Source organism: Lygodium microphyllum, chromosome 2 (genome assembly GCF_053477565.2).
Source record: "Lygodium microphyllum isolate KBCC chromosome 2, Lygodium_microphyllum_v1.1.10, whole genome shotgun sequence".
NCBI classification, from domain to species: domain Eukaryota; kingdom Viridiplantae; phylum Streptophyta; class Polypodiopsida; order Schizaeales; family Lygodiaceae; genus Lygodium; species Lygodium microphyllum.
The window spans coordinates 160,463,063-160,476,252 of NC_141136.1; the positions used below are offsets into that span (position 1 = coordinate 160,463,063).

Here is a 13,190-nt window from a genome sequence, read left to right on the forward strand (position 1 = left end):
ACAAACAAACTGCACAAAATAAATCAAAATACCAATAAATTAAACCATACAAAGCAAACCTATTTAACTAACTAACTTACTATATTTAACTAACTAAACTAACTAAATTCGATAACTAACTAAACTAACTAAATTCAACAACTAACTAAACAGGATTGTTGGTTCAATCAAAGATGACGAACAGAGATGAACTAAATAAACTAAATAACTAACTAAATAAAACAACTAAACTAAATAAACAACCAAAACTAACTAAACTAACTAACCACAAATCTAACCAAACTAACTAACAACCTATTTCACTAACTAACTTACTATATATTTAACTAAATAAACTAACCCTAAACTAACACAACTAACTAAACTAACCAAGTAAACTAAATAAAATAAACTAACCCTAAACTAAATGCAAAGTAACTAACACACAAAAATAATTCAAACTAACTTATCTAATCAACTAACTAAATAAACTAACTAAACTAAATAACTAACTAACCACAAATCTAACCAAACTAACTAACTTACTATATTTAACTAACTAAACTAAATAAACAATCAAAACTAACTAAACCAACTAACCACAAATCTAATCAAACTAACTAACAACCTATTTAACTAACTAACTTACTATATTTAACTAACTAAACTAACTAAATAAACTAACCCTAAACCAACACAACTAACTAAACTAACTAAATAACTAACTAAACAAACTAACAAAACTAAATAAACAACCAAAACTAACTAAACTAACTAACCACAAATCTAAACTAACTAAACCAAATAACCACAAACAACCAAAACTAACTAAATAACTAACTAAACAAACCAACCCTAAACTATTAACTAAATAAACTAAATAACTAACTAAATAAAACAACTACACTAAATAAACAACCAAAACTAACCAAACTAACTAACCACAAATCTAACCAAACTAACTAACAACCTATTTCACTAACTAACTTACTATATATTTAACTAAATAAACTAACCCTAAACTAACACAACTAACTAAACTAACCAAGTAAACTAAATAAAATAAACTAACCCTAAACTAAATGTAAAGTAATTAACACACAAAAATAATTCAAACTAACTTATCTAATCAACTAACTAAATAAACTAACTAAACTAAATAACTAACTAACTAACCACAAATCTAACCAAACTAACTAACTTACTATATTTAACTAAATAAATAAACTAACTAAACTAAATAAACAATCAAAACTAACTAAACCAACTAACCACAAATCTAATCAAACTAACTAACAACCTATTTAACTAACAACCTATTTAACTAACTAACTTACTATATTTAACTAACTAAATAAACTAACCCTAAACCAACACAACTAACTAAACTAACTAAATTCGACAACTAACTAAATAGGATTGTTGGTTCAAAACAAACAGAGATGGCGGATTGAGGCACGTAGGTGATGGCGGTATTCATGGTGTGGCTCTTCAGTACTCACAGGTAATGTTCTGGGTGATTAGTTTTGAGTGCCGTTTTGAGAGCCATTAGACAGGCCGGTGAAAGGCAACTCTCTCTCTCTCTCTCTCTCTCTCTCTCTCTCTCTCTCTCTGGCCATTGGACAGGTGAACGGAAGCCATTGAACTGATGGGATGGCTGAGGGACAGAGAGAGAGAGAGAGAGAGAGAGAGAGAGAGAGAGAGAGAGAGAGAGAGAATGGCTGAGGAGAGAGAGAGAGAGAGAGAGAGAGAGAGAGAGAGAGAGAGAGAGAGAGAGAATGGCTGAGGGTCTCTCTCTCTCTGCAGAAGTCAGACGCGCAGAAGTTAGATGGGCAAATGGGCGCGTTCTATCTCTCTCTCTCTCACACCTATGTCTGTGATCTTGGTCGCTACCACCATGCTCTCTCACACCTATGTCTCCCCTCCGCAGTCTCCTCGGCAGGCGCTGTTCGATACCGCTGCCCTGCCAATGTTGGCTGTGCCCTGCCAATATCGACACCACTGGAGAGAGCTCTCTCTCTCTCTCTCTCTCTCTCACGGCCAGTCGTGAGAGAGAGAGAGAGAGAGAGAGAGAGAGAGAGAGAGAGAGAGAGAGAGAGAGAGAGAGAGAGAGAGAGAGAGAGAGAGAGAGAGAGAGAGAACGCGCGTTCTCTCTCTCTCTCACGACTGGCCGTGAGAGAGACAGAGGCTCAGCGTTCTCTCTCTCTCTCACGACTGGCCGTGAGAGAGAGAGAGAGAGAGAGAGAGAACGAGAGAACGTCACGACTGGCCGTGAGAGAGAGAGAGAGACAATGGATAGGGAGCCCACATGATCCACCCGCATGATCTAGCCCGCATCGAGAGCATGATCCAGCCAGACACGCACAAGTGCTGTGTGTGTGTGTGTGTGTGTGTGTGAGAGAGAGGTACAAGTCCCATACACTCTGCACCACAACTGGAGTGTGAAAGCTTTCAGACGAATGACAATGGCTACAGCAGTACCACACAGAATGGCCCTCCTGCACAGTACTACAACAGTACCACAGAATGGGCCTCCTGCCAGAATGGGCAGCTGGACTGGTCGTGAGAGAGAGAGAAGGTAAAAATGGCAAGAGAGAGAGAGAGAAAGAGAGGACTGACTTGCTGCCTGATGCTTGTTGGCCTGTCTGCTGCTTGCTCCTGGTGCCTGTTGGCCTGCCTCCTCCTGTCCCGTGAGAGTGAGAGTGAGAATGAGAAGAGAAGGTGGTGGAAGGAGACCACATTTCCTTCTACCCCCAATCATGTGACATAAATGGTCACTTACCTTTTTTTCTGCTCCTAATCATGTGACATAAATGGTCACTTTGGTTTGGTTTGGAAATTAGGTTCGGGAGCATTGTGGTGGTTCGACACTTTCTCGAACCTGTAGCTCAAATAATAAAGTAGTATAGATGAGGACAAAAATAAAAAAAGAGAATGAAAAAGCATAGTCTCGTAAATGACAAAATTACTCGTAAGAAAAAGATTTTTAATGATATAACGAAAACGAAAGAAGGGTTGAAAAAAAGAGAGAAAAAAGATTAAAAAAACGAAAGAAAGGTTGAAGGAAAAAAGATTAAAAATATTTGAAAAAATATGATCTTAAGCTGAACGTGTAAAACAACGTCGAACGAAATTTTCAGCGAGAGCCTCTGCTAAAAGAGTGATGCCGTTGTTAAGCTGGAGACGTCCTCTTTCTGCATTATTTTCTAGAGTCTCTCGGCTGGGGCGATGCGGGCTTTACTTCGGCGCTGTGGCCTTAAGCTTTCATTGTCCTCGCAGTCCAAGCATCGACATTTGCAGCGACCTGTGTTTTCCATCGCCCGAAGAGTGCAGTCTGAAGAAGATATCGCAATCACAAAGCATCGCTTTTCCATTTTCGAGACTGCAGGCAAGACGGTATGTTTTCGAGAGAGAGAGAGAGAGAGAGAGAGAGAGAGAGAGAGAGAGAGATTCCGGGCGAGCGAATTTCAATCTACCAGAAAGTCCAACTCATTAAGAAAGGAGATAATTGTAGCTGCATGAAATATCAGAAACCTGTAGTGATTGATTTTCACTTTGAGTTTGCAATCGGGAGGAGAGTTCATGGTCTGATTACACAGGGTTATGTCTTAAGCATTGCGAGATGAACTAGAGAGTGAGCTTTTGCTGGACGAAAAATCACCATGAGACGGTGAAGGAGAAACTGAGGATGATGAAGTATCACTAGATGGTAAAGAAGAAATTGGAGGAGGATAACGTATCAATGTTGGAAGTACTCATCCAACGAAAATGTGGTGCTTGGGCTTCACATCCAACGTGTTTGGTTGGGATGTTGAAATACCTATGGCAAATTAGTGCTTCACGTTTATTTAAAATGTGTGCTTGACAAGTCGACAACTTAGTTGGCTCAGCTGAGTGCCAATTCTTAACTTTGCAGGTAGTACACTATTGAGCTTCAGTGCTTGGAGACTTGACTGGCTGATTGGATAGTCAACCGGGACCACACAAGGGTTGACTTACTCCTTGCCAATTAGGATCAGTTGAGTTAAGGTCTTTGCATTTGGAATAGGTTGGCTTTCACATGAAGAATTGGATGGCCCAAGATCAAGGATCATGGTCTAGAAATTGCAACAAGAGAGTTCATAGATTGATTATGATTGATCAAGGAGGTACCTATGAAGAGTTGACATTGCTAGTGAATAAGAGGGTTGATGTAATGCATAAAAAGTATCAACGCCATGATGAAAGAATGTATGCTTAGATAAACCAAATGAAAATGAACAAATGCTCAAGTAAGGTGCAATGTAAGCTCAAGGAGCCTATTTTAATGTAGCTAGAGGAAGAGTGAAGGTTTAGTCTAGCATGTGGAAGAAGTCCACACAAGCCTTTTGAAATTTAGGTCTAGGATGTAGAGGGCCGAAGATGGAGTCGACAAGACCATGAATCAATGGGATGGAGTGAAACCAACTTTTAGATAATTTAGGATAGTAAACATAAACTTAGCAAGCACAATTAACTCAAATTAGTAAATTAGTAAATAAAATACTCAATAACACTAATGGTCCTATAGCTTAGCACTTGTGATATTTCTTGAATTTTATTGAACAGATAAACTTTTCTATGCAATCTCTTTCTTTGTGGTGAAGTAGAACAAGTTCTTTCATTTAATTCACTTCACTTCCAAAAAGTAGATTGGCTCTTTTCATTCCTATCACTTTGTCTCTTTGAACTAGATGGGTTTCTTCTCTAGTTTGGGAAGTTGCTCATTGATACATTAATTCTCCTCTTTTAAGGCTTTGAATGACTTGAAGAATAGCAACTGACTCTTTTATTAAGAATCTAGGAAATCAATGCAAGGGCTGAAAACAACCAATCTTATAATTAAGCACTACTAGTGTGGGTTGAAGGTTGAGCCAAAGCTTTGAGCCCATTGTAAGTGCCCCATACCATTTAGTATGCCTAACAATTAGAATATTTGCTTATTTTTAAAACAAGATATTAAAAAAAATGATAAGAACAAACTCTTCGAATCGAATATTACAATTACTTAGCAATGGATTGCAATCATAGACACATAAAAGAGATGGAGATAAGTTTAGGATTGAAGATGGGCAACGCTTACAACGTACTATGCTCAACAATTAGAATATTCACTTAGTTTCATGACAAAACATGAAACTATTTTCTTCTCAGACTTATGGTGGTAATTCCTCGATCAAGCACTTAATTACAACAATAAGCAAATAAGCATAATTGAAGTGTACTCTTCGCCTTGAAAGTTACAACAATCAGTAAACAAATTGGGCCAAATACTCTATCACAGGGACGTGAAATTTAAGATACTTTAATCTTGTCAATAACTTGATCAAACGTGGAAGGTTGTTTAACACATGTGATGCATAAGGCAATTATTTCATGGTAATAGGTCAAGGATCTCGAGGATATAGTGGATGTTAAAGGCAAAAGTTATGATAATTTATGCCAGCTGGGCTTTGGGGTTAGTTTGGTATTAGGTTTGGGCCTAAACCAATGTGAGTGGTGATGTTAGAGACTAGGGATTAATTAATTAATTAGTGCTAGTCTAAGGGTCAATAACTATTGGGGGATGCTTGAAAGACAAACTGGCTTAGTCATTTTAATTATTTACCGGTAAAATTAAATTTTTGAGCACTAGAATAATTATTAAATTAATTTTCAAAATTAATACTCTAAAAATTAATTTAATAAGTTGGATAATGTTGGAAGATGAGATTAGAAGGTTACCACTTGGCAAAATTTACCCATGCATATGGAAAAAACGTTTTTAGGGGTTGATGGAAGTCTATTTCAGCCATTGTGAGAGAGGAGATGAAAGTCTATTTTAGCCATTGTGAGAGAGGAGGCTGTTAGAGAGCAAGGAGAGACTGAGAGAGAAGGAGGCTGTTAGAGAGCAAGGAGAGGTTGCTTATGTGATTTGCAGCCACCATGGACCAGTCCTATAGCATGTGACAACAATTTAAATCCCTTTAGGAATAGGTGAGAGTAGCCCAAAGTGCTTTTGGTGCAGATGATAACATAAAAGAGAGGGCAATATTCTTTTTAGTGATCCCAAGCTGTAGGTGATAGCTTCCATGGCTATTTGAGTAAGGCAATAGTAGATTTTCAACGTTTCTCGTGATGAAACTTTGAAATTTCTCACTCTACAGCATTCTCTCTCATTCCTCAGCAATTTCTCAAGTTATCTCAGCATTTTTCGGCAATTTGAGCCAATTAGAGGAAGAAATCTCAATCAATCTCTGCTGTAAACACTACTCTATAGTAGACATTAGGGTTTTGATAGCTGCCTTGGGATGATGCTCAGAATTGAGGGTCTAGGACTTGAATTTCAGTAGTTGAAATTGAGGATTTTTAAGGAGATTCAAGAGGTGAGCCAGCCAATATTAGATTTGGGGCTGAGTTTATCATTTAAGGAGTAGAGTGAAGGCCAATTCCGAAGCAAACCAAGGGGCAAATTGGTTTGAAGGCTTGTTGGTTAGTTTTGATAGCAAGAGGCACTTGGATTAGCGGAGGAGATTAGAGGATCTCAGTTGTACTCCTTCTACATGCCCCTTGAATTTTACCTAGGACTTACTTTAAATTGGACCCAACTGTTGAGAAACCACTTCTTCAGTTTCCATACTTAATTTAGGGTTTCTCATTGATAGCCCCAGAAAGGGCTAATGTCTACATTTCAGTTATTTTTTCAGTGGGTGCCCATATAGTGGTTGCCACCCTAGACAGGTTATGCCTATATAAATAGGCAATCACTTCATTTATTCTTCACCACCACCACCACCACCACCACCTCAGTCATTCTTTACCCTCTCTTTGTCTGTCACTCCTACTCTTTCCTCTTCACTCCATTGCTGCCCATACTCCTTACTGGAGCACATAGCAGTTTGTGGTCACTTTTCTTTTTCTATAGCTGACGACCTTCTTTCCTTGCTGGCGATCTCTCTTCTCCACTAGGCGGTATTAGTCTGCTTGCGTTTTAGATGTTCTCCACTCAGCGATAGTCTCCACTTGTTGGCGTCTGTCATAAGAGCATGTATTTTTAAAACCTCACTTAACATGTGGATTAGTTTTTAATCACATGGTTAAGTAAATGTTGCACATGTGAGGTGTAATTGGGGTTAGAGTAAATTTACAAGCTCGGGATCTGAGGAAATCAGGGAATGTCAAAGGCAAAAGTTGCTATAAGTTATATTGCATAGGTACTTGGTGGTATCTAGTGCTAGTTGTTGGCCTAGGTCATTTGCTTGGCCATAAGTGTCAGTTGGTGACACTAGAGAAGTGGCGTTTAACGGTACCTAACGCCAATTTGATGGTCAAACATGACAGAGAGACACTTGGGAATGGAAGTTGCCTAGTCAATTTAATTATTGGTTTAGGGTGTCAAAATAAATATTAGATTAATTTTAGTATTTAAAGACTGAAAATTAATATTTAATTATGCATAATGCTGAAAAAACCATTTGAAAAGGTTGCCACTTGTCAAAAATGCCCATGCAAGACTGAAAAACGTCTTCAAAGGCTGGAGAGAGGCATTTTTAGTGTATTTAGTCTACAAGAGAGAGAGAGGAGTTGCTGGTTTGATTTGCAGCCATTGGAGGACCTTTTGAGGCAACGAGGTGCACAAGAAGATCAATCAACAGCAGGTGGTAGCATCTACAGGCTGTTGAGATAGGGCAATAGCAGTACATGACCGATTTTCTTCAGTTCTTTGCATCTACAAGATGTTGAGACAAGGCAGCAACAGTAAATGACAGATTTTGTTTAGTTCGTCACAAAGAAAGTCCAAAATTTCTCTCTCCTCAGCATTCTCTCTCATCTCTTAGCCTTTCTACAACCTTGCTCCAAATATTGTGGCATTGAGATCACTAGAGGCTGAGAAATTTTAGATTTCTCTACTGTAAACCCTAATCTGCTTTAGGGTTTAGCAGTAGCCTTGGGAAGCGTGCCAGAAATTGGAAGCTCCAAGACTTGGATTCAATAGGGCTGAAGCTGTTTTTAGCTTATTCAAGTGGAGGGACCAGTAAATAATTGAATTTGAGGCATTTTCCATCTCCATCAAAGCGGGTGAAGGCCAATTAATTGCCCAAATTAAGGGGCAAAATAGATTAAAGACTTGCTGGTCATTTTGAGCAGCAAGGGGAGTTGGGATACCGAAAGGGATTGGGAGAATCCCATTGTACATCAACAACTTCTTCAATTAAGTTAAATAAATACCTAAAGGGGTGTTAGTTTTGGGGCCAACAGGGTGTCTAATGTCTAAGATTATATGGTAAAGTGTACTTTTCAGTGCTAGGATACCACTCAATCCCTTGATTTGGTGGGCTTGAGGCACCTGATTGCAAGCCAAAGCTTTGTGCTAGTGGTGATTTTTATCCTCAGCTGAGAAGTTATAGCAATATGTCTTCATACAATGAGATGGACTCAAGCAATGATGATGCCTCTTAGTATGAACATTCACATGAGAATGAAGAAAATGCAATGCCTTACCTTGGACAGCAAGCTAAAAATGTTGGTGTTGGGCAAGATGCACGGCCTTTAGGGCATAAGGAGGTTGATGACCAATTCAAGAATTGGATGAGGACAACATCAAATCTCTTTGCTGAATTGGCAAAGGATCCTCAATTTACCCGATTTTTGAATGCTCCAAAGAAGGATAGAAAAGGGAAGAAGAAGAAGACGTCTTCTACATCTTTGGGACAGCAAGATACACCGAAGATAATGCCAAACCCTTCATTTGAAGCTCCCAAAGATGCTAATGGAATAAAACAATTGGTAGCTATAGGGCAAGGAATGCAAATGTAAGGCCATCATGAAAGTGCCAATCCAATGGATCTTGGATAGTTGGGCATGCATGCTATGATGGGGCAGCCAGGATATTTTGGTGGAAGCACGATTTTTCATGCTATGGTTGGACAAGGACCGCATACGGGAATGCATGGCATAAATCCCTATGGTATGCAGCAATCAACGCATGGTGTGCAAGGCCCAATGTATTCAGGTAATGCTGGAAATATGCAAAACCCTATGTATGGCAGCATTGGCTTGATGCTTGGGTTATAAAATAGCATGTTTGGTATTGCATCTGCACCCCGGAATGCTTATGGGGCTCAAGGAATGAATGTTGGTCATGCAAATGCTCCGTTTGGCATTGATTTTGATGTAAATTCAGCAAATGCACCCTTTTTGTAGTAGCCAATGTATGACAACTGGACTCCCAAAGGGGCAGCAAAAGTCTATGATGAGGCTGGAAAAGCAGTGAAATTTGAGTCCTTCAGTGGTGCACAAGATAGGCTGAAAGCTTTGACTTTCATTCAATAGTTTGATGCAGCCTATTCAGGGGGGGACTTTACCGAGTCCTTGAAGATTTAAAAGGCAGCCACTTTCTTGAAAGGGAATGCGCATGAGATCTGCAGCTTCTTGGGTTTATGTTCTTACTATAGGAAGTATGTATGCGGATTTGCTGAAATTGCATCTCCATTGCATGCCTTGTAGAAGAAGGATGTGCCATTTAGATGGACAATAGTGGAAATCTCAGCATTTGAAAAGTTGAAGGAAAAGATGACTTTATATCTTGTGCTTATATTGCCCGATCTAAGGAAGTCATTCATAGTTCAATGTGATGCATGTGGTAACAGCATTGGGGCTGTTCTTATGCAAGATGGCCGAGTTGTGGCTTATCAGAGCTGAATTCTCCACGGTATAGAAAAGAATTTGCAGGTTCATGAGAAAGATCTCTTGGTTGTAATTCATGCATTGTCTACGTGGAAACATCATTTGTTGGGGGCTGATTTTACAATGTAGATAGACCATCAAACTTTGAGGTACTTTTTGACGCAGACAAAGTTGTTAGAGAAGCATATGAGATGGACAAATTTTTTATCTATGTTTCATTTTCAGATTGTACATATCAATGGTAATAAGAATGTTATGGCTGATGCACTATTACCTAAGCCACAAATTTTAGCTGTCAGCATGGTTTATCATACTGAGTTGGATGCCATGAAAGAGCAATATGTTGCTGATTCGGACTTTGCTAATGTTTATGATCAGCTTTGCAATGGCTAAAGGCATGTACACTTTATACTAAGAGATGGATTTCTAATGATGCATGGATAACTGTCTGTCACAAAGCAATTAAGGCCTAGAGTTATCACTGAAAGTGATGCTCCTCCGTATGTAGGATATAGAGGTATTGATGCCATGGTCAAGGCAATGGAGCATTTTTTTTATTGGGCAGCTTTGAGGCATGATGTAGAACAGTTTGTTAAGACATGTATTGTATGCTAGAAGGTAAAGCATGATAGGCAAAAGCTTTGCAGTTTATAGAGGGTGATTATATATTGCTGCGTTTTGAAAAGGCAAGGCTGAAAAAGATGAAAGGAAGAGAAAGATTGTATCCAAAGTTGAGTATGAGATACTAGGGGTCCTTCCAGGTGTTGGAGAAGATCAATGATATGGCATATCGGCTGAAATTACCTCCACATTGGCGGATACGCAATGTCTTTCATGTCAGTTTGTTGAGGCCTTTTCATGATGATGTGCGAGAGGATATGTATGATGCTGAAATTCAGTCTTGAGGTTGAGGAGTTGGATGAGATTTTGGTACCTGAGCAGATTTTGGCACATAAGGAAAGAAAGGTCAAAGGTAAAGTTTCTATGAGATACTTGGTGAAATTTCAGAATAATTTATCAATGGATATCAAATGGATGGAAGAGGATGACTTGGTAGACCATCCTTAGTTGTTACAGCTTTATCTAGAGGCCTTTCAGTTTGAGTCGACTTTAGTTTGAGCTCTGTCAGGTTCAGTAGAGCAAGGGTCCGGAATATTGCCTAATTCTCAAGGGGGAGGTAGCACTTCCACTTCTCTGGTTATGGACAACTCTTGTATGTAGTGAATCTCGGATGTATTCAGCATAATCCAAGATATTGCGTTGACAACATGTGTGCCATGAGGTCTCTACCTAGTATACTAGTCACTGTGAGATGTATGTAGATGAGTATGAGTTTCACCCAGGCACTGGAACTATATTTTTGCATCAGCTTGTGATCAATTTGGCATGAATTTTGCCTCAATTTTGAGACAAAAATTTTGATCAGTTTTAGCTCAGTTTTTGATTAGCTTGAGAACCGTTTATGGTCACTTTTGGGATCAATTTTGCATCAGTTTTTGCATTGATTGCTGGTCAATTTTTGCAATGAGTTTGTGATTAGTTTGGGGTCACATTTGCAATAGTTTGTGATCAATTCCTAGATCAGCAAGTGATCAGTTTATGATCAGATTATGCTCAGTTTTCAATGGTTTACATCTAGTTCCATGGACATTGGCATATGTTATGATGCCATTGATGTTTTAGCCATGGTTTGTGCTTGGTTATGCTATGCTATGGTTTGGTTTTGCTAGATGAGTTGCTCATGAGAAATAGACATGTCACATGATAATTTGACTGTTTTTTTTATAAGATTCTTTGTGAGTCTTATGGTATGTTATGATTGGCTGGTAATTTTCAGCATGTGTTAGGCATATGGAATGGTTGAGTAACAATGCATAATGTTGTATTAACTATGACGCCTTGTGGAAATTCCAATCCACTATTTTACTTTTGATGCATTTGGCTGTGCAATTGTAGACGATTGCAAGGATTTTAAGGGGGAGGACTGCCATGAGGACATGTATTTTTGAAATCTCACTTAACATATGGATTAATTTTTAATCACATGGTTAAGTAAATGTTGCACATGTGAGATGTAATTGGGGTTAGAGTAAATTTACGAGCCCAGGACCCGAGAAAATCATGGGATGTCAAAGGTAAAAGTTACTATAAGTTATGCCGCATAGGTACTTGGTGGTATCTGGTGTTAGTTGTTGGCCTAGGTCATTCTAGTTGTTGGTGACATTAGAGAAGTGGCGTTTAATGGTACCTAACGCCAATTTGATGGTCAAAGATGGTGGAGAGACACTCCGGGATGGAAGTTGCCTAGCCAATTTAATTATTGGCCAGTTAGATTATTTTTCAAGGCACCAAAATAATTATTAGATTAATTTTCAACATTTAAGGACTGAAAATGAATATTTAATTATAGATAATACTGAAAAAACCATTTGGAAAGACTGCCATTGTCAAAAAGACACATGTAAGACTGAAAAACGTCTTTAGAGGTTGGAGAGAGACATTTTTAGTGTATTTAGCCTGTAAGAGAGAGGGAGGAGGTGTTGCTGGTCTGATTTGCAGCAATTGGAGGACCTTTTGAGGCAGCCAGGGGCAGGAGAAGACCAATGAATAGCATGTGACAGCATTTACAGGCTGTTGAGACAGGGTAGCAGTAGTAAATGACTGATTTTCTTCAGTTCTTTGCATCTAGAAGCTATTGAGATAGTGCAGTAGCAGTAAATGACAGATTTTCTTCAGTTCTTCACGAAGAAAGTTTGAATTTTCTCGCTCCTCAGTATTCTCTGTCATCTCCCAGCCTTTCTACAGCCTTGCTCAAAAGATTGCAGCATTGAGATTACCATAGGTTGAGAAATTTCAGATTTCTCTGCTGTAAACCCTAATCTGCTTCAGGGTTTAGCAGTAGCCTTGAGAAGCGTGCAAGAAATTGGAAGCTCCAAGACTTGGATTCAACATGGCTGAAGCTATTTTTAGCCTATTCATGTGGAGGGAACAGCAAATAATTGAATTTGGGGCATTTTCCATCTGCATCAAAGCGGGTGAAGGCCAATTGATTGCCTGAATCAAGGGGCAAAATAGATTAAAGACTTGCTTGTCATTTTGAGTAGCAAGGGGAGTTGGAATACCAAAAGGGATTATGAGAATCCCATTGTACATCAACTTATTCTTCAATTAAGTTAACTAAATATCTAAAGGGGTGTTAGTTTTGGGGCCAACAGGGTGTCTAATGTCCAAGATTATACGGCAAAGTGTACTTTTCAGTTTTGTGAATTTGTTAATTGTTGTAAATAGTGCTTAATTAGGTTATTTACCACCCTATGCGAGGAGAAAGGCTGGTTTCAAGTCAGCATCTACCTTGCATTTTGCACAAAGGAGGGCCCCTATAGTCTGGGTTTGCCATCATTAGGCATAGCCTTCACATTTGGTGATCTTTCCCACATAGTCATCGGCATTCCACAGTTTGCGTTTTCAACATTTTGGGCTTTCGCATTTGCGTTTGCAGCCGGGGGCTCATCTCCCCGCCATCTAAG

The 13,190-nt window shown here is 38.9% G+C and overlaps 1 protein-coding gene across 4 annotated transcripts in view; it reads left to right on the forward strand.

Annotated features, from left to right (window-relative positions):
* Positions 1 to 3,107: 3,107 nt before the first annotated feature.
* Positions 3,108 to 13,190, forward strand: part of LOC148040548 (Translation initiation factor 2, small GTP-binding protein) — a 130,408-nt gene continuing 120,325 nt past the window's right edge. For all 4 annotated transcript variants that reach the window (XR_015694970.1, XR_015694971.1, XR_015694972.1 and 1 more), the window contains exon 1: positions 3,108 to 3,375. Coding sequence is in view for 1 of the 4 variants with exons in the window: in XM_087700753.1 (XP_087556879.1) it covers positions 3,208 to 3,375 (168 nt within the window). In the remaining 3 variants the exon portion in view is untranslated. The remainder of the gene's footprint in view (positions 3,376 to 13,190) is intronic.